The sequence below is a fragment of the Cyrtonyx montezumae genome, unplaced genomic scaffold (assembly GCF_038088225.1).
Source record: "Cyrtonyx montezumae isolate F1298 unplaced genomic scaffold, pur_monq_1.0 scaffold_0, whole genome shotgun sequence".
Taxonomy (NCBI): domain Eukaryota; kingdom Metazoa; phylum Chordata; class Aves; order Galliformes; family Odontophoridae; genus Cyrtonyx; species Cyrtonyx montezumae.
This window is the reverse complement of record NW_027071824.1, coordinates 53619918-53642464: the sequence shown is the minus strand read 5'-3', so window position 1 is coordinate 53642464 and position 22547 is coordinate 53619918. Positions and strand designations below refer to the sequence as shown.

At 37.3% G+C, this 22547-nt stretch overlaps 1 protein-coding gene across 1 annotated transcript in view; it reads right to left on the bottom strand.

Moving 5' to 3' along the window:
• PREP (prolyl endopeptidase) overlaps positions 1-22547 on the bottom strand; it is an 89834-nt gene that overhangs the window by 15377 nt on the left and 51910 nt on the right. The window contains exons 9-11 of the mRNA XM_065735511.1: positions 21253-21450; positions 19297-19400; positions 1252-1388 (exon numbers count right to left, since the gene is read on the bottom strand). Coding sequence (XP_065591583.1) covers positions 1252-1388; positions 19297-19400; positions 21253-21450 — 439 coding nt within the window. The remainder of the gene's footprint in view (positions 1-1251; positions 1389-19296; positions 19401-21252; positions 21451-22547) is intronic.

Here is a 22547-nt window from a genome sequence, read left to right as displayed (position 1 = left end):
TCCTTTTGCCAGCAGCCAACTCATGTTGGCTCTGCAGCACATGAAATTTTATCCCAAATCAATAAATACATTATATTTACTTTAGAAAAGAAAACATGGTAAGTTTTATCGCAGTTTTCAGCATCTACAATAGTCCATAATAAATCAGTGCTTGAGTCTAACCTAAAAGGGAATTTAAAACCAATTCTGGTTATATAATTGTCTCACAAAAGCCACAGGAAATTAAAAATGTAGCTTTACAAGACATACAAAATACTTTCCAGTAATCACAGAGTGCAAGATGTGAGGTCCATTGTTAGACAAGGTATTTGATATAGAGCACCAGAGACTGTAAATTCTACTTGGAAATAAAATCATGGTGACCAGGAAGAGCAAGCACTACAAAGGCTTTCTTGAAATACACTGACTGGTAGCACACAGGATGGTTTGATAATAGATTATTTTTGTGTTAGTGAGAAGTTTTTCTATCTGATAAACATTGCTCCATTCAGCCCTTTGCATTTCTGCTTACTTCTGCCTTGCCTAGAAACAACTGTTATTCATCAAAGCTCTAAGACATTCAGTGCCACTTTTGATAAGTCTATTTGAATTCCCTTGCAGGGGAAATAAGCCTTTTCATTAAAGAGGAGATCTGTTCAGTATAGGTTATGGCTTTGGAAAGGTACAAATCCTGATTTGCAAACAGCATTTTTTGGTTTACAATGCATTGCTTTGCATATGGAGAGCCAGTATCAAACCTACCTCTAGACAAAATTACCTTTTTTGATTATATGGGAACACAGTATGATTTTGCTTCTGACAATCTCTTCAGAAGTATATAAAATACATCTGAATTTTCATAATTTACGGTACACAAGAATTTTCCTTACTGTGTAAAAAAGAAACTTCCTGTACTATCAGTTCAGCAGTTAAATGTATTAGGTCTTTTCTGTTGAGCTCAATGATAAACTGGAAGTGGTTAAGCTATAATTCACAGAGTAGGGTGCTTGCTGTAAACCTAAGAAGAGTACAGCACTTCTCTACTCTGACACAGATTTCTTCTGTGATTCTGGGCAAATCCCTTGAATTCAGAAATAACAAAGCAAATGAATGATGCCTGAACTCTGATGTGCAGCCCTTGTAATTCCATCTTACTTCTCAAGGACCTGAAACCCTTAACTCTGCAGATCCACAGTCCAGCACGCTCTCAGTCCTTTCTGACAGCTGTTAACATCAAACACTTCAGAAGGCATAAAATACCCTGCTGCTTACCTGTAGCTTGGTGTAATTGATATGTTGAAGCCTCCATATCCATACAAGAAGGCAGGATGAGAACCGTCCAATTTAATTCCTTTCTTGTGAATAATAAACATGGGGATTTTAGTACCATCTTTGCTAGGGTAGAAAACCTGAGACAAGACAAGAAGAAATGTTAAATGATCAATCCATCACCTGCTTGGTTGCTACACAGCTCTGAAAAACATCAAACCAAGACTATACAAAAAATATGTTGTATTATTTTTTACGTGTCCTTCACTGTGACTGAGCTGGTAAGAAGAATGAACAGGACTTAAACCAGATTTCTAATTAAAACATTCCATAAGATCTCTCATTTTTAAAGTTCTATATTTCAAACACTAGAGAACAATATACAGAGAAGAAGCAACTCATGTTAAGGTAGCAACTTAGTGAGAACCAAGCAAATGTTGCACTGTTTTGGGTAACAAATAGCTATTCGACTCCTAGGCAAAACTCCCTTAAGACTTGATCTGTCTGCTGAAATGCAGCAGATTTGATTTTAAAAACAAATTTACTCACGAGCAAAAGGCTAAAAATATTTAAAAAGCCAAAGCATTATGGCTTTTGTATTGATATATTGGCATATGTTTTGTTAACATTGTTAATACATTAATAACATTCCAGAACACAGTCAATTCACACGCCAGACCCAAATCAGAAGAATAAATCTTGAATAGCTGAAGATGCTGTTTCTTATTAAACTTTGCAAAAGCACCAAAAAGGTGACTATTCAACACTTGTGTATGCACTGTGAGCTCATAACAGCAGGACCGTATCCAGCAAACATGGATCAAACACTGGCCAGTCTTTCCAGGTTGTCTCAAATTCCCCTAATCACACTGGTAACATAATCCGTGACAGATACTTCTGTTGTATTTGGGATATCTCCAGGCATTTCCCAGCAGATAGGACCAGGAGTGCTGGCACTGCGAAACCCCCAAACCCACCTGGCAAGACAACAGAGCTATCTGCTGGCTTTTAGGAAATCTGCTTGTGAAGAATCAAGCATCCATGCAGCGTATGCTTTCCTATGTGTCTCTCTACTATAATATATCACAGCACTGCTGTAACTTAAAAGCTAAATTTCACAGATAGAATCAACTACTGCAATTGCTTAACACAATTTCCACATCTTGTTGTTCAGACACATATATATGCACACATGTTCTAATTTAGGATCCAGCATATCCTATTTTGATAGTCAAACAAAACATGGGCATGAATGTAATTTACTGCTCACCCTAAAGTTCATTGCTTCGGGCTTGATATCAATATTTGCAGTTGTTAGTCTAATCAGAACAAAGTAACAGAATTACATTCTTACTTCATTGTACGTTTACAATCTCTTCACTTTTAGAGGAAAGAAACCTATCGTATTTTATAAAGTGTACGTGACCAACAGGATCTGTTTTTATAACTAATGAACCCCAACAGTAATACGATCTCGTGCAACACATTTATTCTGAGCTCTGCCTGTAATGTGAAACAGAAAGCCACATGGCATGTAAAAAAAATGAAATCACATTTGATTTTAGTTTAATCATGGCTAAAGAAACGTGAGGAATTTCAAAAGAAATTGTGTTAACCTCTGAAGGCTTCACCAAGTCTTGTAGGCTTATTCTAGGTAAGATTCAGTATTTTAGTTCCTCTTCAATAGAAAAGAAATTCAGAAGTAAAAGCTGAAGGCATTTTAAACCTAGATGAAATCACCCTTCCCAGCTACTGCCACAAATGTCTCTTTACCGCTGAAGTACTCATCAGAACTCACTGCAGAACACTCAAAGTATTTAGAAAGACATTACAAACAAACTGAACGCTGTAAACAAATAAAATAGGTGATGGACAAGAGATCTGCTGAGGATAGAGATGAGGCATTCCAGAGGGACTCCTCTCTATACTATTCAACAATGGCAGGAGCTGGCAGCTCACACAGCATGTGCACCTGGCCCTCCTGTGTTTCCAGTAACAATGCTGTTGGGCCAGGACACCTTTTCTTTTTCTTATAGAACTCTCTGTAAAATGACTTCAGTAAGGCTTTTGTCATCATCTGTTAGGATTAAATAACAAACCAGTAAATGCAAACTCATCACAAAAATAAACCAAAGCAAAAAACTGCATGTCAAGGTGACATTTGCAATGTAAGAGTTATCATTCCTATTTTTACTGAAATAATCATTGCCTCTCTCTCCAAGAGGAACAAATGGGAGGTAGAAAAAAAATCAATTCAGTGAGACACCAAGATATGTGAACCTATTTAAGCTTCTCCAAATAGACTATTTTCAACAACTGATTCAATCTCACCTTTAAATTGGGTGTTATCTCTGAAGCAAGTCCAATGGTTTATTTATGCAACCAATAAAGGGCTGTGCTTCTATCTCAAAGATTAAGGTAAACTGGAAAGGGCAAGCCCTGAAAAGAAAACCTTCCCATGATGGCATTTCATGCCTAATTTTAGAAGCTGACAGTTTTTACAAGAGTAACTGCTCACAGAAGGGTATTACGGTTTTCTGCTTTATCTCAGTGAGGAGTGATCCACTTGTGCCAGTCACATTATGTTACTCATTGCTCACATACTTTCAAATGAAGACTCACATCACTGCAGCGATTAGCACATATAAAAAGCAATATTTTTCCCTCCAAAATCACTTTAAGGACAATGCGCAAGACATACTACAAAGAATAAAACTATAGAAATAGTACAGGAGAGAGGTGTAAAATGCTGAAAATAAGTATTTTCAGTCTCCAGGGGTGTACCAGCAACAGTGTGTGGCTGGCAGGGTGCTCCTGCCACATGCAGCCTCTTGGGCTATTCTTGGAGCATGTGTGGGAACAGCAGAGGAGCCCTGAAATAATTGTAAGCATAACTTTGTCTCACACTAAAGTCCCTATGTGTCACATGGCAGTGGGATCTCAGTACCAGAAAAATCTCTCTTAATTCAGATGCTGGAACACGAGGCATAGATTTAGAAACCTTATTCTTGTTAGCATGATCCAGAGATAAAGCAACACTGCTTGCACAGCTACTCATTACTACAAAGTACCTGAGGATTAAACCGTATAAACTACAAGCAACAATCTTTGTTATTCATCTTTAGTGCATACAAGAAAGTTTCCATTCCTTTTTTTTTTTTTTTAATAAAGAAGCCTTTGAACTTCAAAACAATTTACACTCAATTTTGATCTAAAAAGGACACTGGAAGCTTACTTCCAATCCTGTAGACTAAGGTCTACATATAAATTATTTGCAAATTTACTTAGCAACTAAGGAGAATAAAAAGCGTGCTGTGCATTCACTTCCATGGCAGTCTTTGTCCTCCTAATTTCTGTTTGTCACAAATATGCAGAATTTACATTACAGGACCTTTGCCTAAGGAATAGTACAAGCAAAACCCAGCACCACAGGCACAGATCTAAATTCAGAAAGATTCTAAGTTTATCCATTTATGCCTCTGTAATGACAACAAGAGCATCCCCTCTCCTTCAAAAAAGGCCAGAAAGCAGATGTAAATAGTTCAGCTTCTGAAAAGTTAGCAGAGCTTGAAAGAGAGCAGTTGAAAAATCAAGTTTTCTGTTTATTTGTCTATTGAGATAATCAGACACCAAGAACTTACTGAATTAAGAACAATTTTGGCACTCATCCACCATGCACTTCTGTGAATAAATACCAAATCAGTATCTTATAACACTAACGGAAGTGATATGATCATCACAACAAATAAATAAAATGAATCTGCCTGAATATGACACTGCATCACACAGCTAAAAATACTTTAAGCTACTGAAATTAAGAACAAGTTTCCACTCTTAAAAAATAAGAGTCAGCAATTTGGGAATATCAGTGTCACTTTTTCTTGCTTTTAAAAATCATTTGTCTGTTTTCAGAATACATAGATTAAAGGGTGAGTGTAATTGTGGTTTTCAAGGAAAAAAATGTATAAACACCTGAAATCACCTTACTTTTATAAAATTGAAAATCCTCCTAGGGAAAAAAAAACACCCCAAATTTGTACCATTTTTTAATTCAATCTACAAAGGTAAGATTTGACACAGCTTTTGAAATACTGCTTTGAAACATAGATTAAAAAAAAACTCAAATCAACCTAAGTAAGTCTAACACAAAATTTTTAAGATGTGAACCATATCTAAATGTCTACAAATCTTTTATATATGCTTTTTAACTTGCTAATTGATAGCAATAATTCCAATTATAAACTGCTTCGTTTAACTTTTCAGAAAGCATTATTCCTTGCAGATAATACATTAATTTTACATATGAAAAGAAACTTTTGACTTGGGAATTGAAACACTCTCTGAATCACAATAGGGTAATCATTCTTAGAAAGCCATGAGTGATTCTAAAAATGCCTCTTAACTGCTCTTTCAAGATTAGTTACTACATATCAGAGATATCAATTCTTTCCATGTCTTTGTGTGCTTGATCCAAACCAGGTAAAAGTTGCATTTGTCACTGCACTGACATTGATTGTGCTAATAGAACAGGCCTTATTAAAAACGTATACCATAATTTAAATATAGCAGTAACAAGACAACACCTTCAAAATGACTTTTGTTCTATTGTCAATTGGTGTTCTACTGAGTTTCTTTCTTTCCTTTCGGAAAGGAATACAGGATGTAGGAGAGTTGTGTAGTTCAGCTGTTGTTTTATGCTTGTAGACAGGAACATCCCCTTCACCCAGGGGTGCTACCTTCAGTCCAAGCAGATACAAGTATGCTGACCTGAGCATACCTGTGCTGATTAGCTGATCAGCACGGATGACCATTTCTGACTTCCTGGGACTACATTTCATACATTCAGTTTCATATGTGGTATTTCCTTTATTACCTGTGAAATGAAGATGTCTCACCTTACTTATGCCGACATTCACGCTTTGAAGTTTAGTAAAGAAAAGCACAAGAAATTTGTAAATTGTAATGTCATTAAGTTTTCCCAAACATAGCAAAAGCTTTGTTAAAGGCTTAAGAGTTTAAAATTCCATACACCGTTATTTCACAGACTGAACGGGTAAGCCTAATGTAGTAGTCCCTGGAGAAATTTCAGACCTGTGCACAGCAGAGGTTGAACAATGCTGTATAGCAACACTTCCAGCTGATAAATCATAATAGCTGTTGCTCAGCACTTCTGGAAGGCAAAGCACAAAGACCCTACACCAGCAAGTCTGAAAGCATCAGTATTGGCAGGCAGGGGAAATGCTCTCCTTGCCTGAGGTATCAACGCAGAAGTCTCATAGACTGGCATAGAATCAAGATTGCCTCTCCCATAGCATGACCTTGAACACAGCCTCTACACGATTCAAACTCTCATCATATCTGACACTACAAAACAAGCCAACAAAACCCCCAAACTCCTAGTTTTGGACTGCAGACTGCATAGCACACCACAGAAGAAATGCTCCATCTACTGCAGCAGTGACAAGCACTGAACTACATGTCTGTGAATAGCAGTGGCCCAACAGGTAGATCTGGCAGCCTATTACCACTACACAGCAAATCCACAGGATCTGAGGTTTCCCTTCTTGAGAGGGAAATCCTAATCAATCTTCTTTAAGTTTCTTAAATTAGCTTCAAAGCAATTCTGTGCTGGTTGCAACGCTTGCTTAATACAGAACTGGACAGGAGCCAAAGTAACTCAGTGCAGCAGAAATTAATGCAGGTAAAACCCAGGAGGAAGAGCACTCACTACAGACATTTTCAAAAGCACTGTGAAAATAATCAAGCAACCTCTTAGAAGTTTCTCTATCCATCCGCTGGGATGAAAAGCAGCCTCCTGCTGACAGTGGCTAAGTGCTAGGAGATGGTCTTTTAGAAAAAATGTCTCCTTACTAAGTTCAGCTGTCCTTCTGCAAATGATTGCAGGGAGGCATCTCACAGGGTGGTGGTGGTGGGAAGAAACAGGAGAAAAATGCATCTGTGAGTTCAGAAATCCTGCAGGACAAGCAGGGCAGACACTGTTTCTAAACCATGTATTTTTTGTGATCAGTTACGAGGTAGCAGTCCCACTACATAAAGTGTTAGTGGCAAATTAGATTCAAGGAATTACATCTGCTCTGTTTTTGCCACCTGACAGACTTCTTGGCTTCTCACTCAACGTTAACCCTCTGCCTCACTTCATAGTGATCTCAGAGCTCCCTAGGACAAATCAAGTAGCATCTGCCACGTACTATTCATTTTCTTTCTTCAATTTGCTGTTAAGAACACTGAGAGTACAGTACAGAGACATATCAGATAGATATAACATACTTTTTGAATTATGTTTATATTATAGTCAGATAAATAGGAAAACATCCCATAGGCCTATGAAAGTTCTGGTCTCTTTCTTCAATTACCTCTATGCTTAGGTATTCAAGAATGAGATTAAGAGATATTTCAATGGAAGCAGCACGTATACAAGTAACATCTGCTGGCTAGTGCAATTTCTTTCATTAAATCCAAGATTTACTTCACTGAGAAATCTGCTCTGATAGAAGACAATTTACTATAACACCATGTAAACATTAGAAAGTAAACAACCCTCCTCTTTGCCATGCTGGAAATCAGTTGAGGTTGTAATGGTAAACGCTTTAACAGTACAAGCATAGATGTTGCTATGCAGGGGAGAGAACTTACATTACATACACTATTCCATAATTATTCTAACCTATGGTTTTGTATATCTAATGGGAAATGATGAAAAAGATGCATTCACTCAAACAATAACCAGCTAATTCAGCATTTCTGTTCCAGTTTGGTCAGAACTTGACTGGTTATCTCAAGACAGCTGTGCCATTGAGCTGCTGCTTCAAAAAGATGACCCAAACCTCGTTTCTAATTCCTAATGCAGGGCATCTAGAGTATTTGGGGTATTAAAGTTTCACCTGTAAACGCAGGTGCATATCCAAAAACCTACTTACAGAACAAACTGAATTTTGACACTGGTGATGTCAAGTACCCAGCTTATGTCACAGAGAAGGATCCACATATTCCACTTACATTGCAAAGAAGCTTGTTTACAACTTCTGATAGCTGAATAATTTCAGAGTGCTTTGCTCTCTTCTGCTTAGAAAATCACATCCCATTCAGAGATGTTGCTGACTACTCAAAACCAGAGGCAATATAAATCACTAAACACCAAGAAAAGTTCCACATGTGGTTAGTACAACGAAACTCTTCTACTCTTTGGTTTGAAACAAAACCTATTGTCTATTATGGACAAGGGATGTTACAGAATTATGAAGAACAGGTCACTTAGAAGCACTGTGAAGCACTTTTACAAGAGGTTTCTCACTCAAATTATATTTACAAAATTTAATTTTTGAGACTTAAGCTTTAATTTACAAAACTAAAACAAACAAAAAGGGCTGTAGAAGGGAAAAAAAATAACAAAACAACACAGCATCTGAAAAACAGTCAAGGAAAAACAGGAAGTCCTAGAAAATACCCTAGAGTGCCAGAAGAAAATAATTTTAAGGATCACATCAAACCAATTTCAACAATTGTGTGCAGGTGACCATGTCCTCGCTGTACAGCAGTACTTGAGGCTCATTTGTTGTGTTCAGATTTGGAGTACTCTCTCTATGAAGAACAAAAATCACCCGGTGAGAAGCAGGAAGTGAAAAAGAAGGATGAGAATGAGTTGGGTTTTTTTTTTGTCTTTTTTTTTTAATATTTTTTTAACAACAGTGGGAGGAAAATCACATCAAAACTAGTACAATGAAACCCCATAAAAATTTCACTTTATGATGTAATTTTCAGGCGGACATCATAACAAGACTTGAAGGTACTTCATAATAGGAACACCAAAAGGTGTGTTAATACATCTCTATAATAATTTGGAACAAGGAAGGAAAAAAACCCACAAAAACAAGGGGAAGAAAAGAGAAACTTTTTTTTTTATGCTGTAAAACTATGGACAGCTTGTACCAATCTTTTCTTCCATATGCAGTATCTAAAAAGGTGGCAAAATTCAACAAACTTTTATATCAGTCAAAGAATTCAGATATTAATAATCACAAAACAGATGAAATGTCTCACTGCTGCAAATCAACTTCAGTGATTGCTAGTGGTTCAAAAATACACCAAGAAGTGAAAGAAAACTTCAGGGATGTTCTACTGAAAAAGATTCTTCTGCTCCAGGTAACCTACCATTATCCTTTGAATCTTTTCTGTATCTTGTGCATTTTAAGTCATTACTACTGAACACTGCACAATATTCCTTTCAGAAGTATTTGATAAAGTGGCTGAAAAGCAAGCTGTACTTGTCAGGAAGAATTCATCCATCCATTTTTCTGTGTACATGAGAAAAGGAAGATGGAACTAAGGAAATCTATTTTTAATAATATTAATAATATTAATATATGGGTAAAAAACTAGTTGCTGTGAATTGTAATTATGCTTCCAGGAAGTTTCCCTTGTCCCATAAATTTTCTAAGTTCTGTCTCCAGAACTGAGCAGAAATAATTAATCTAAGGAAAGACAATATTCTATCATTAGCTCTGGGCAGTGACGATAAAATAAAATCAACTCATAAATAAAGCTGCAAAATAGATTACCCTTAATAAAACTGTGCACTGATGAACTTGTATTGGATCACAGACAGGTAAGTATCCAAAGGAAAAAGCCCTCACATAATTAGTGACTGAACTGTGCTGCGTGGAATGTGAGCTCCTACTTTCCCTCCTTTTTCTTGGAAAAAAGCATTCCTTCAGAATGCACCAAGACTGTGTCATTTTAACATAGCTCATGGCTATTATACGATCATCTTGCATAATATGCATCCTTTCCTAAGGCAATCACATCCACAGTGGAAGCAAGTCATCAGTTCACAAATATGTCATCATTTGCTTCCCTTTATAACTTTCAAGTGCTCAGTCTGCTTGGAGTAGGAGTCACAAAGCTTTATTTACTTTGTAGAGGGCTCTCAGGTTATGGATAACTTAGTTGCTGTGTTTGAAGCAAGTATTTAAGATCTCACCAACACTTGGAATTACTACTTAACAATAATATTCACCGCTCAACTCTATTCATCTATCTTCCACCAAGGTGATTAATGTTAATTAACAGAAATTCAAATTTTCCAAGGACTTCTGTCACTAAGGATCAAGTAGAACTTTATCAGGTTTTTGTGACATATATTAAAAGTTTATGGGTATTTTTCAGTACTTTTAAATATTGCTAATAATAATTCAGTTCTAATCCCTCTGTGCAGTTAACACACAGTTTTATTATTAACCACCCAGACACATAATTTCTGGATGTCTTGCTTTCAAGGTGTAGTTGGCAAGGGCCCTGCTAATGGCCTGACTGTACATAGCTCTTTGGTGTACTGGTGAACACAGTCCATGACTAAGCTTCCAAAGTGCTCCAATAACACAAGTAAATAAAGATTCTAGTCTGTTCTCTGTAGGCTGCTGTAATACCTTAAATGTTTTTGCATCAGTTGTATGTCAAGCCTAATAAATGACAATATAAGCTAGTTACTAACTTGTGTGTGCTTAGAAGCCTGGGATTCAGAAATACAAACCCCTCAGCTCTGCCAAGAGCCATTTCTGCACTGAAAACATCCCAGTTCCTTGGTGGCCCACAATTCGGAATGAGAAATTCACTCACTGTGAAGTATCTAAATGGAATATGGGGAACTGTGAGGAAGTTTCATTGCTAACAGGAAACACTAAGACTCTCCTGCAGAAAAAAGGCAGCAAGAGAGTGCTTTTTGCAAAGAGAAGAGCAGAATGCAAAGCTACATGAAAAACTAAAATCCAGTAAGGTAAGAAATGCAGCATGATGCCTGGACAGGTAAAATCACCTACAGGATAAGAAACAACTAAAATAATTGAAAAAAACTGAACTTAAGAAAACAATTTTTAGGCAAGTAAAAAACCTCTTAGTGGCACACAACAAGCAGAAGTCACACCTACAACATGAACACAACAAATGAATACAACATCCCCTGCTAGGCAGTAATAGTTGGTTCCTTTCCTCTTGTAGAAAAAGAGAATCCAGCCTCTTTAACTGCAATGTAAAAAATAACCTCAAAAGATCATTTCAACTTATCCTTAACATGATCTCAGGAAGAGAAGCTTCTAATAGGGAAAACAAAGGGAATGAAAGAGAACAAGTCTCCTTTCTGCTTTTCATAAAGCCATGATGTAACAAAACCTTCAGGAACAGCTGGTGAGAACACACGTACTTTCAAAAAATCCACCAACTCATTGCAAATTTGTATCAGCTACATTTCAGAAAATGTTGTAAATACTGATGTAATAAAAACTGTTATGTTTTAAAATTTACCTAGATATATATTATAGTTGCATGCATGCCTGTAAAATATTGAGCGCTGCAAAAGTAGCATGGAATTCATTAACAAGTAAGCAACTACAATTACTACTGTTTTGCAAATCTGTTCCAATTTCAAAATCATCCTGTTGCAGAGACAGATACTTGGCCCATATAATTTATTAAATGCAAGTCCTCTTCTTTAGAAACTCAATGACTACTCAACAGGACTACACAACACCACTAGGAAAATAGTAAAAAAGATAAACTTGCCATCAGTTCTATGAAGAGCCTGACCGGCTCAGGAGCCTAGTAATAGAATGCAATGCCTTTCCCTGACAAATGAGTGGCTTGAATTCTGATCCACATCAGTGAGGACTGACAGCTGCAGTCATCTAATATCCTTTTGCCAGTGAATAAAGAGAATAAAACTAATGACCATAGTCCCAGAGAGCTGTCTTCAGTGCGGCATTAAATCATAATTTAACCATCTCCTGGGCAGGCCCTGTGAGGCAAAGTAATGAGGGGGCAAGCTGGATTAAAAAAAAATTCCCATACTTGCAGAGGAGCACTCTCATTAGGAACAATGTTGGCATGCCAGTAAAGTTGATTTTAGCCTCAAGAAAGAGACAGAGAAAAGAAAACTGATAGTTATCACTTCTTTCAGAGGACAGTTATACATACAGTCCTAAGTATGGTGAAATTTTTCATTTTTATGACTGCTTGGGTCTGAACAAGACCTGAAGAGCCATAAAGAAGGTTGGGAACAGCAGTTATTTGTGGAAGCATTCTCTGCATTTGATCCTCCACCATTTATAGAATGTGACTGTTCAACCTGCATTCTATGAGACATGTGTACACTACACTGATCAAAAGACATTGTTTTGTCAGGATTTAATACTGTTAGAGATATTGGGAGCGGCTGGTGTTTATTTTTTATTTTATTTTTTCAGTTTGTTTTTTTAAACTGATGCTAAAGTTCTAAGAACTGGCACAAGTGTGATACCAAAAACTTTCTTAACAATTTTCTGATCACATCTGAACAGCCAACTCCTGGGATCAGCAAGAAGAAAAGCAATCTGCATCCTTAGAAATATCCCTAACGCATCAGTGTGTAACTGCGGACAAATCTCATTCTGAATGTTTCTGTTCTAGTAAAATGGAGTTAATACTCCTCACTGCCTTTGAGAAATGACACCAATACGTTTATACAAAAGAGAAAAAAAACAAAACTGTGAGAACATTTCCACTGATAATTTTAAAGAGAATTCTTACTTATTTTGTAAGGGAGTTAATTAACACAGTGATGTGTCCATGGTTAGTTACTGGATGCAAGAACTATCACAGGAGTGAATATGAAAACTGGAGAAAAAACTGGAGAAAAAGAGAATGGAAAAGTCTTCAGCAGTTCACTTAGAAGAGGACAAATAATAAGCATCTCACTACAACAGCACTCTCACTTTAATCCCTCTGGATCAGCAATCAATCTACCTACTGAGATTCCTGAGGATTTAAACATTTAAAGTTCATTTAAGGATTTAAAATTCATTTAAGGTGTCTGCGTGAATATAATTTTTAACCATTTTTCCTTGATGGTAAACTGTATTTAGTCATTTACTGTAGAAATCTATACGGTTTTTATTCACTGCTAACGATGCAATAGCTCCGTGCAATGGCATGGATGGCTGTAAAATAATCATTTAAACTCTTCTATAGTTGTATAAAGCTCCTCTATGTAAAAATGGATTCTCTACGCTTGCTTCTATGATTACAGCTCTGTTTTAATCCATGTTATTCTACAGTGTGTTTTAGGAAATGCTGAAAGAAATGGAGCATGTAATTCAGCTTGGGATCAAGCATGTCAACTAACATCTCTATTCATTAGAAAAGTGAAAAACAAACCATTACAAGTTCTAGCAAAAATTCTACTGAGTAAGGCATAAGAATATTTCACAATACATTTTAGTTAAGTTACTATGACTTAATAAAAAGGTTCTGCAAACTAGCATTTTAAGTTCTTCAATTTCCTGCACATTTAGCAGAAAAATAACAAAATCTCATATTAGAAAGCTTGGGAATAGGGAATCACAAAGCCTGAATGATGATCCAAAAGAGAGAGACTGGTATTTTAAACTGTGTGGTCTGGTATTGTGCTAATTCTTCCTAAGAGCAGTTCTGTACTCCTCCACTCCAAACAACATTTCCATTGTCCTGCATTCTGCTGAACAAAAGCTCCCAACATCCTAAACCTCACAGCAATCCTCTGTAGTACATAAGAAGGGGAGAGAGCAACTTTGGACTTCTAGGTTTTAAAACAGGAAACAGCATTGCTTTCTTTGCCAATGCAGTTCTATTACTTTATCCCTCTTGCTTGGAATATGAAGATCTGGTTCCTACTCTATTCACCTCCAGACTTAGGGAATATCATGGTCTGTCAGAATTACTAGTATGAATTATTTGAAGTGCACTAGATGATGCTGCTTAAGTATACTCGGTCCAGCTACTCCTCTGCTTAGGCAGAAGGATGCAGAAGTTCAAGATCGTTTAAGGTCATTATGGGAATCGCTCGTTGCTCTTCTAGACATAACATCCTTCATAAGCACAAATTTTCAGCTTACAATGGAGTACAGTATGGCTGCAGTATAAATAAACTTTTAATATACTAACTTCTGCCTTTAAAGATAAAGAGCCTTGACACTACAAGACTGCATTTTCAAATGTTGTTCTCTCACTGACCTGCAATTAGAAAAGGTAATGGCAGATTAAAGTGGTGTTTGTAGCGATCACATGCCAAGGGCGTAAGAAGTTAAATTCACAGGCATACTGCCAATGCTGCCACAGTTGTCACTGTGATTTTGTTGATGCCCTCCAGAGCAAGACCTTTGTCTAGGTGCCAAAACCACAGCCATTACCAAAGCACCAGTAGAGCTCCTAAGCTGAAGACTTCAGCCTCTTCTTGGGAGTTCTGATGAAAAGTGAAACAGTCCAGAGTTTATTTTCCCTGTGGAATAGGGTAGGTGGTCTGCTACACTGCGCCAAGTACTAAAACCAATGCACTTCCTCACATTCCCTCCTACTATGCAGTATTTCTGAGATCAAGACAGGAGTCAAACTCCACATGCTGTTAAAAACAAGTAAGTCCAGCTCCTCAAAAATCATTCAGTTCTGAAATGGGAAGAATTTTTTGTGCACAGACTCGTTGTAAAAAGTATGCATTTCTCTCCTCTGGTACAAGAAACACAGCTCTCCAAAATCCAGTGACCTCTCTGTACCTATTAGACAAGAGACAGTCTTCTTACTGCTCCTCTCTCTTTAATCACATTGAAGAAAAGTGATAACGTCAGCTCTCATACCGCTAAGCGAGTTGAGTTTACATCTTTCATAGGACACTGCTTTCCTTTGCTGCCCTCTTTACTCTTCAATTTAATGAGGGCATTTAATGCTTGTGAACTGACACTAACAGAAACAGCAAGATCCAGAAATAGCGTGGGCAGGTGCTGTGCACAAACCTCTCCCACAGCTCTGTCAATCAATCTCCAGCCTGACTCATCTTCTGTGTTTTATTTTCCTGAAACAGAGATTAATAACTGTGCCAAACTGTACAGTGTGAAGTTCCATTAGGAATTAGAATGTTTGGAGGCTAATTTTTCCTTATCAATGACTCATAATGTGAAATCAGTGCTGCAAAGGAGTGTGGATGGGGCTGAAAGGCAGAACAATAGCACAAACTTCTTATGAAAATCACTTTACCTGCAAAAACAATTTCTGCTAAAGACACAGTTACAGCCGCAAGAAAACAAATACCCTGTTAAAAGAATTGTCCTTCTTTATAACAGTATCTAAACAGCAACTGCTTTCAAAACAAATTAAGTTCTGCTATGAATTTAACAGTTTTCTTGTGAGAGCTAATTCATAATATATCTGCCAATAGCAGCAAATATTTTTGGTTCATATCAAACTATAAGGGCTGCTCTGAAAGTAATGCCTCTTATTTTGTTATGTTGGCCCAAGACATCAGAGGCACGTGGTGGTGTGACAGTAGAGGATGAACCTTCCCACCAATATTCCCTTACATGTTGTTGCTGTGTGACAGATGGCAGCAGAGGAGCAATCTGACAAAATGGTATCTGACATGGAAGCGTGTACAAAACAAACACGTGACCCAATCACTCCATGTACAAAACACTGCACCAACTGTTATTCATCGATACTTGCTGAAATTTTGTGGAGAACAGTGGATGTCAGCACACTGAAGTGACAGGTGGTGCATTTCAGCAGGGGCAACAGTGGGTCACTTCTGCTGGTGCAGATTTTTACAAGTGTGGCATGCAGGCTCTCGTTCACCCTTGGCAAAAATGAAAAGCTAACGGTGATAACTACATTGAAAAATAGCATTCCATAGCTGAAAATGTGCTCTTAGCAAACAGTGTTATTGTGCTCTTTGTATCAATTGTAGTTTCCATGGAAATAAATTGGAGGCATAGCTTTTGGAGCTACCTATGTATGTTAAAGGCAGTCCTGAAAGGTATCCAAAGAATGGCAAAAAGAGCCAAACAACATTTGACTGCATATTAGCTTAAAAGTAGGTGAATTCTGAGCTAGAACAGAAGACTGTTTACCCATGGTTATGTATCACAGTGAGGGAGGTGTTAACATGGAGAGGCACATAAGCACTTGTAAAGATAAAATACAAGATTTTTATTTAAAGCAGCAGTAGAATTATCTTATGCAATAAACTTGAATGGGTTGTGGCGTAAGCTAAGTTCCTGTAAAACTGACCCGTGGATTTTCTGTCAGTGTGGTGGATCAAGGCAATCAGTGATGCAAAGAAATCTCAGGAAGCATTTGGCAGAAAAAAAGTTATTAACACTACACTATATAACAATTAAACGTAGCCAGGATAACAGTTTGATGTGCGGCAAGCACTTCATACAGCCTGACTTTTCATGAAGGTCACAGTCTTTCAAGGTAAGCTGGACTGTGTACTTCTAGCATGTCATACAGAGCCAAAAAAGTGAAGGCATGCCCATACGCTGGTGTAAATGTCAGCTCATTTGAAACAGCTCTCCTTTTGGTATGAAGGTGATGAGGTGACTAATTAGTTCTTACTGGTCTGACAAAAGGTAAGAACACAACTTCAGGTATTACAAAGAAGCTGCTCTGCTGTAAATTTGGAGCTGTTGGAGTGGGTCCAGAGGAGGGCCACAAAGATAATCAGAGCTGGAGCACCTCCCCTAGGAGAACAGGCTGAGAGAGCTGGGGTTCTTAGCATGGAAAAGAGAAGGCTCCGAGGAGAGCTCATTGCAGCCTTTTAGTACCTGAAAGGAGACTACAGAAAAGCAGGGGAGTTGGGGGAGGAGGGGGAAGTTTTTAGAAGGGCGTGTAGGGACAGGACAAGGGGAAATGGTTTTAAACTGAAAGAGGGTAGATTTAGACTAAATATTAGGAAGAAATTATTTACTGTGAGAGTGGTGTGACACTGGAACAGACTGCCCTTTGAGGTTGTGGATCCTCTCTCCCTGGAAGCTCTCAAGGCCAGGCTGGATGAGGCATTGAGAAACCTGGTCTAGAAGGAGGTGCCCCAGCCTATAGCAGTGGGGTTTGGAACTAGATGATCTTAAGGGTCCCTTCCAACCCAAATAATTCTACGATTCTATGAAAATTTACATACAGAATGTAAATCCTGTTGCTGTTCTATACCTGCACTGAAGGGAGTCTGTGAAAGAAGTTTTACAGGGAATCCAGAAGAGCAAAAAACAGGCATTGTGGCATTTTCCAGTTGTCATAATTCAGATTTCACACTCGTGACACCTTACAATTTCAGTTCAAGTCTTAACACAGTTATATTCAAAGATTGCTAAAATAACAACAGCTCATTAAAGTTTCATATAAGCTATGCAAACAAAACTAGGAAGAGATATTTCTTCAGGTATACAAGAATAAAGAAATAATCTTTGCAGGGGACTTGCTTTTCACTAAAGGCATATACCAGAACAGAGCCAATAACATTTTTCTTTACTACTTTAGCAATCCTGATGAAAATTAAAGTTACATAATGAAATCCAGAATGCTGTTTGTTGTTCTGTAATCAACAACCTTTACCTAATCTTAGTATTTTTCCTGCATTCTTAATTTTGAGTTTATTTCACATGTCCCTGAACCATTGCCTGAGTTCTGAAATGGGTATGCAAGGTTGACAGACATTTATAAATTGCTTTGATGAGCCATCACATCTCTTTCCCTTGTCCAGGTCTGATTTAGGAAAAACATCACAAGTCCATCCAAGGATTCCACAAATGGGGTTGAGGGTTTGTACAAAAGCATGCAGTGCTGTCAGACCCGGTTACTATGAAGGTGGCCAAGTAGTCCCAGTCATGGCTGTGACAAGCAGCTGCCTTTACAGCTCATTTGAGTTCTCCATGAATCTGAACAATGTAATTCATGGTGAATCATGAATCCCAGTGACTGGGAAACTGATTTCCAAGGTGTTACCACACTGAAGTAATTTGCTGATAAAAGACAAAGCTGAATGAGTGATGATCCAAGAGCGTTCTTTATGATCACTTTTTTAATGATCTTATTGTGACTGCACAGGTCATATTTACCTAGAGCTGGCACTGAGCAGAGTAAGGAGAAAACCAGAACAGTAATACTGACTTCCACTCTGCCAGCAATTCAGAGTAGAGTTTTCCACTGGGAATAGCAGAGCATGCATCTTTTTTGAAACAATGTGCATTACTACTCCAACTTTACTTTAGCATGTAATTGATTCAAATATAAAGTGAGATTTTTTTTTCCAGGCATTTATTTCATCAAATGTGATTTACTAGAAAAATGCATTATTTCTAATTTATGGCAACCTTATTAATTAGATGGGTATTTATGTTCCATTATTATCCTTGAGTTTGATGTCAGCATTATAATTGTACCAAGTTCTTCCCTAAAGAAAATGCACTTCTCTTTCTCAGCTCACCATGCCCCGAAGCAATTCTGTGGAAGTCTTTGTAATGAATTTGACTGAAACACTCTTCGTGAGAAGATTTTCAGCAAACTGTCATCTGCAGAACTCTTATTTGTCTGCAGATGCTTGGACAAACAGGTGAGTTGCTTTCAACAATTACACGCACACACAGTACTGTCTCTGTTTTTACAGAATATGTCCTGTAAGTGTACCAGGGACAAAATTAAAATAAGAAATTAAGAGATATGTTCTCATTTCCAAGACCCCCAAGGAATGGTGTCACACTTAACTACAGTATCTCCTAGGTAATTTCCTGTTTTTCCACACTAAGTTTATTTAAGATTCACTTTCAGGCAGTGGTTTTTTATATACCTTTGGCTATAGGAACAAAAATCTTCTAGTTTAACTAAACCACTCTCCAAACTTTCTTCTATGAATTGCAGGGATGAAATATACTATGCCTTAGAATATAATGACATCCCTAGTTACTTCAACAAATTTGTACAGGTTCTCTCTAGATACCCTGTTTTCTTAAAGTCCAGACCAGGGCACAATATTTTAAAGCACTTATCAAAGCTGTGTTTAGTGGCAAGATCACTTTCTACTTAAAATGTGTATTTTGCATAACCTTTTTAGCCAATGTTTTTGTTATGAGCTCACAGCAGTTGTCTATAAAGAGCCCTGCAGGGCTCAGCAGCTGAAGAGATCACTCACCTTTAGCCAAGCACAATTTTGTTAAGCTCTTATCTAAGTGCTTACAACAAGATGGAAGGAGTTACATTTATTACCTGAATTGTCTGGTAAACCGAAGGATCAAATCCTTTCACAGTCACCTCCCGGAAAACTCTTGGCTCTAGTTCCTCTTTTGTTAGATCACAGTGATATATAATACCTACAACAAAGTGCAACTTTGTCAGATTCAAGTAAGGGGCACTGTTGAAAGGATGGTAGTTATCATTCATTACTCCATCACAATGCCTAATTCAGAAGGGTGAAGAAAAAAAAAAAGCTCCTGATAACTCTTTCAGTTAATACTTGTTAAAAAAAATACATTTAAACCAAGAGGGGCACAAAGGTTTTCTGTAAAGACAATAGTTCTTGGTACTAAGTTGGTATTAAAAGTGGATTAAACAAACTGGAAAAAAAGAAGATCATTTGTTTTCACAAAGTAACATTTACTGAGACTGAAAAATTGGAAGAAGAATGAAGTCCACTTTAAAACATCTCTCCCACAGCTACCAGACCAAGAATAACTATACCAAGAATTTTATTCAAGTCATTTTTCTCCATACAAGAAAATATTTTGACATTACAATTCAAACAGATCCCTGGATAACAGAATAAGCTGGACACACACTTGATACTATGGCAGAGGAGCAGAGATTAGCTGTACGACTGAACAGAATTTGGTCTCCTACCAGTTATTTTACATCCTGAAACTGAAGGTTTGAAGGCATCTTCACTTGGAAAGCACAGATGTGTCTCAAGCAAGTGATTTTGCATAAGTAAAATCCCTGCCTTTCAGCAGAATAAAACTTCTAGGGTTTAAGGTGGGTTTTTCTTTCAGGTTGGAACAGAGGTAGAATTGCACAGCCTTATCAGTCTAGACACTGTGCAGAGGTGTTTCTGGCCAAGAAGAATTTTGCATTGTAGACTGTCACTCAATCCTGGTAACACTTGAACAGGGGCCACAGAATGTAAGATTTTCAGTAAAGCAGCTGAGACTGTCATTGATTGCACGATGGTTAACATCCTAGAAAATCCTACAATTCATGCATATAGTACAGATATCTATGATGTAGAAAACTGCTCTCAATGTTAATTATTCTGCTTTTTCTAGTTTTAAAGAACCAACTAGTCTCTCCAGAATTTTTAAACATGCATTAAAGTAAGGAACACTAAAAGTTAAAAGGCAACAAGCCTTCCACAGAAATTTTCACTGTAATAAAATTAACAAGGGTAGGCAATACTTGATTGAAATACTGCTGTATTATGTATCTTATAGATAATTGCTTCTGCTTTCCTGAAAATGCTACAGAGGGTATGGCTATAAAAATTATACTGAAAATGAAATAATGAGGACACATCTGATACAAGTTAATTGCCTCATTAAATCATTTTTATAGACTGTGGAAAATCAAAGATACAGATTGGTGAAGGAACACAAATGAAAACCAATACTTAAAAACTGATAAAGCTTTCTTCCATAATGATGAATTTATAGGCAGAATAACACACATAGGCAGAATAACAGGAGGAATGTTCTAATCTGCTGGGAAGTGACTAGCAACCCTAATGCTGGTGAAAACAGAAACAAGCATTACAGCAGCATTAAAGCAATGTGAGCTCACAAAGGAAATCACACAAGGTGGTTGCAGGCAGAGCAGTTGTTTTACATGGGTACAGCCACTCAGGGCAAGCAGAATAATTGCATATTAGGAAACTGTGTGATGAAACAAGCAGTCATGGACGGTATTTTGGTATTGGCATGGAAGTTAATAACCCAAACCACGGTCACCTCTAGTACAAGCCAGTCTTTTACACTTTCTGAGCACAGATGTCTCAAGCAGGTTCATTTCTTACAACATGGGCTTCCCCACTGGCAGATTCTGAAGTACACAGGCCCTCCCTCAGGGAAGGGAAGTTTTATCTACACTGTAAGATGTATTCAGTACCTACTGAACAACAGAATGCAAGTCCCCAGGAAAAAGAACAATATGCAGTAGGAAGAAAAAACACCTTACCTGGCGATAAAAATGAAGTAAATTGGTAGAATATTTCACTATCCTTCTTCTGACCACTATATCCCACAATACTCCCAACCTCTAGCGGGAAAGTCTTGAGATGTGCACCAGTAGCTAGATCGTGAAGTTGCAGGATATTCTTCACATCATGCAGATAGCATAAAACAAGGAAGTTGGACCTCACACAAGCAACCCATTCTGAAGAGCATGGAAAAGAAAAAAAAACAAACAGATATAAATTGACAAATTCTTTACTGTCCCTAAATACATGCACCATACCTTTAAAATTTTATGTCACCTGTCTTCTGAAACAAAAATATGAACCTAAACATATAGGAAGACATTCTTTGGACATGCACTATGTCACTTTAAGATTATTTATGCAGACATAAGTATAAAGAATCATTTAACTGAGATTATTCCTCATTTTGAGTGCTTATGGATCAACATTTTCTTAGGTATCACAGACTTAAACGCTAAAAAAATTCCACTGAGGCCTTGTTTTAATTTTCATGCATTTCCGTAAGTATTACTGACAAAAGTAAAGTCATCATGATGTGGAATAAAGCTAAAGTAGTAATAACAAAGAGATGCATTATCTGTGTTGCACAACAAGTATAGAACCTAGAGGTTAGCATCCATCCTAGAGGTTTTATTGTCTCAATACTCAGGAGTCTACTCTTCTAAGCAAGCTCTATTCTGCATAAGAAAAGAGCTGTTCTGAACACTGTTAACTACTCAAACAGGTATACAGGAATTAAGAACATTATTAATTAGTTTTGTTTGTAACACTGGTGAGGTTGTGGTTTGCGTCCTCTTCCAACCACATATATGCCTCTTTTCTCCTGATAAGTCAGACTGGAAATGAAAATCGTGGTGAGGGTATCAGCAGTACACAATGTCTTATCTTATCCACTGGAGCAAAACCAAAAAGGACGGAGTTAAATGAGCAAGAAAAATCAGGTTGGACAGACTGGGGCACACTGCCAATATCAAAGCAGCAAGTGGGGATTAAGATGTCAATGCAGGAGCAAAAGACAAAATAGAACCAAGAGAATATTTACAAAATTTTCATCTTATTCTATATTATCCACATTTTAACAGCTCTTCCCTTTTCTGAAAGCCCTGTAAAAACAAATTACTTTAATTCATAGAGTTGTACTGAATACCATCTTACAAAAACATTGAGCGTTCAGGAACAAGAACAGAAGTTCAATGACATATCATGTGCCCCTTCCATAAGGATAAACTTTTTCTGAACTGTAGGTCATTACTTATTACTCGGCATTCACATA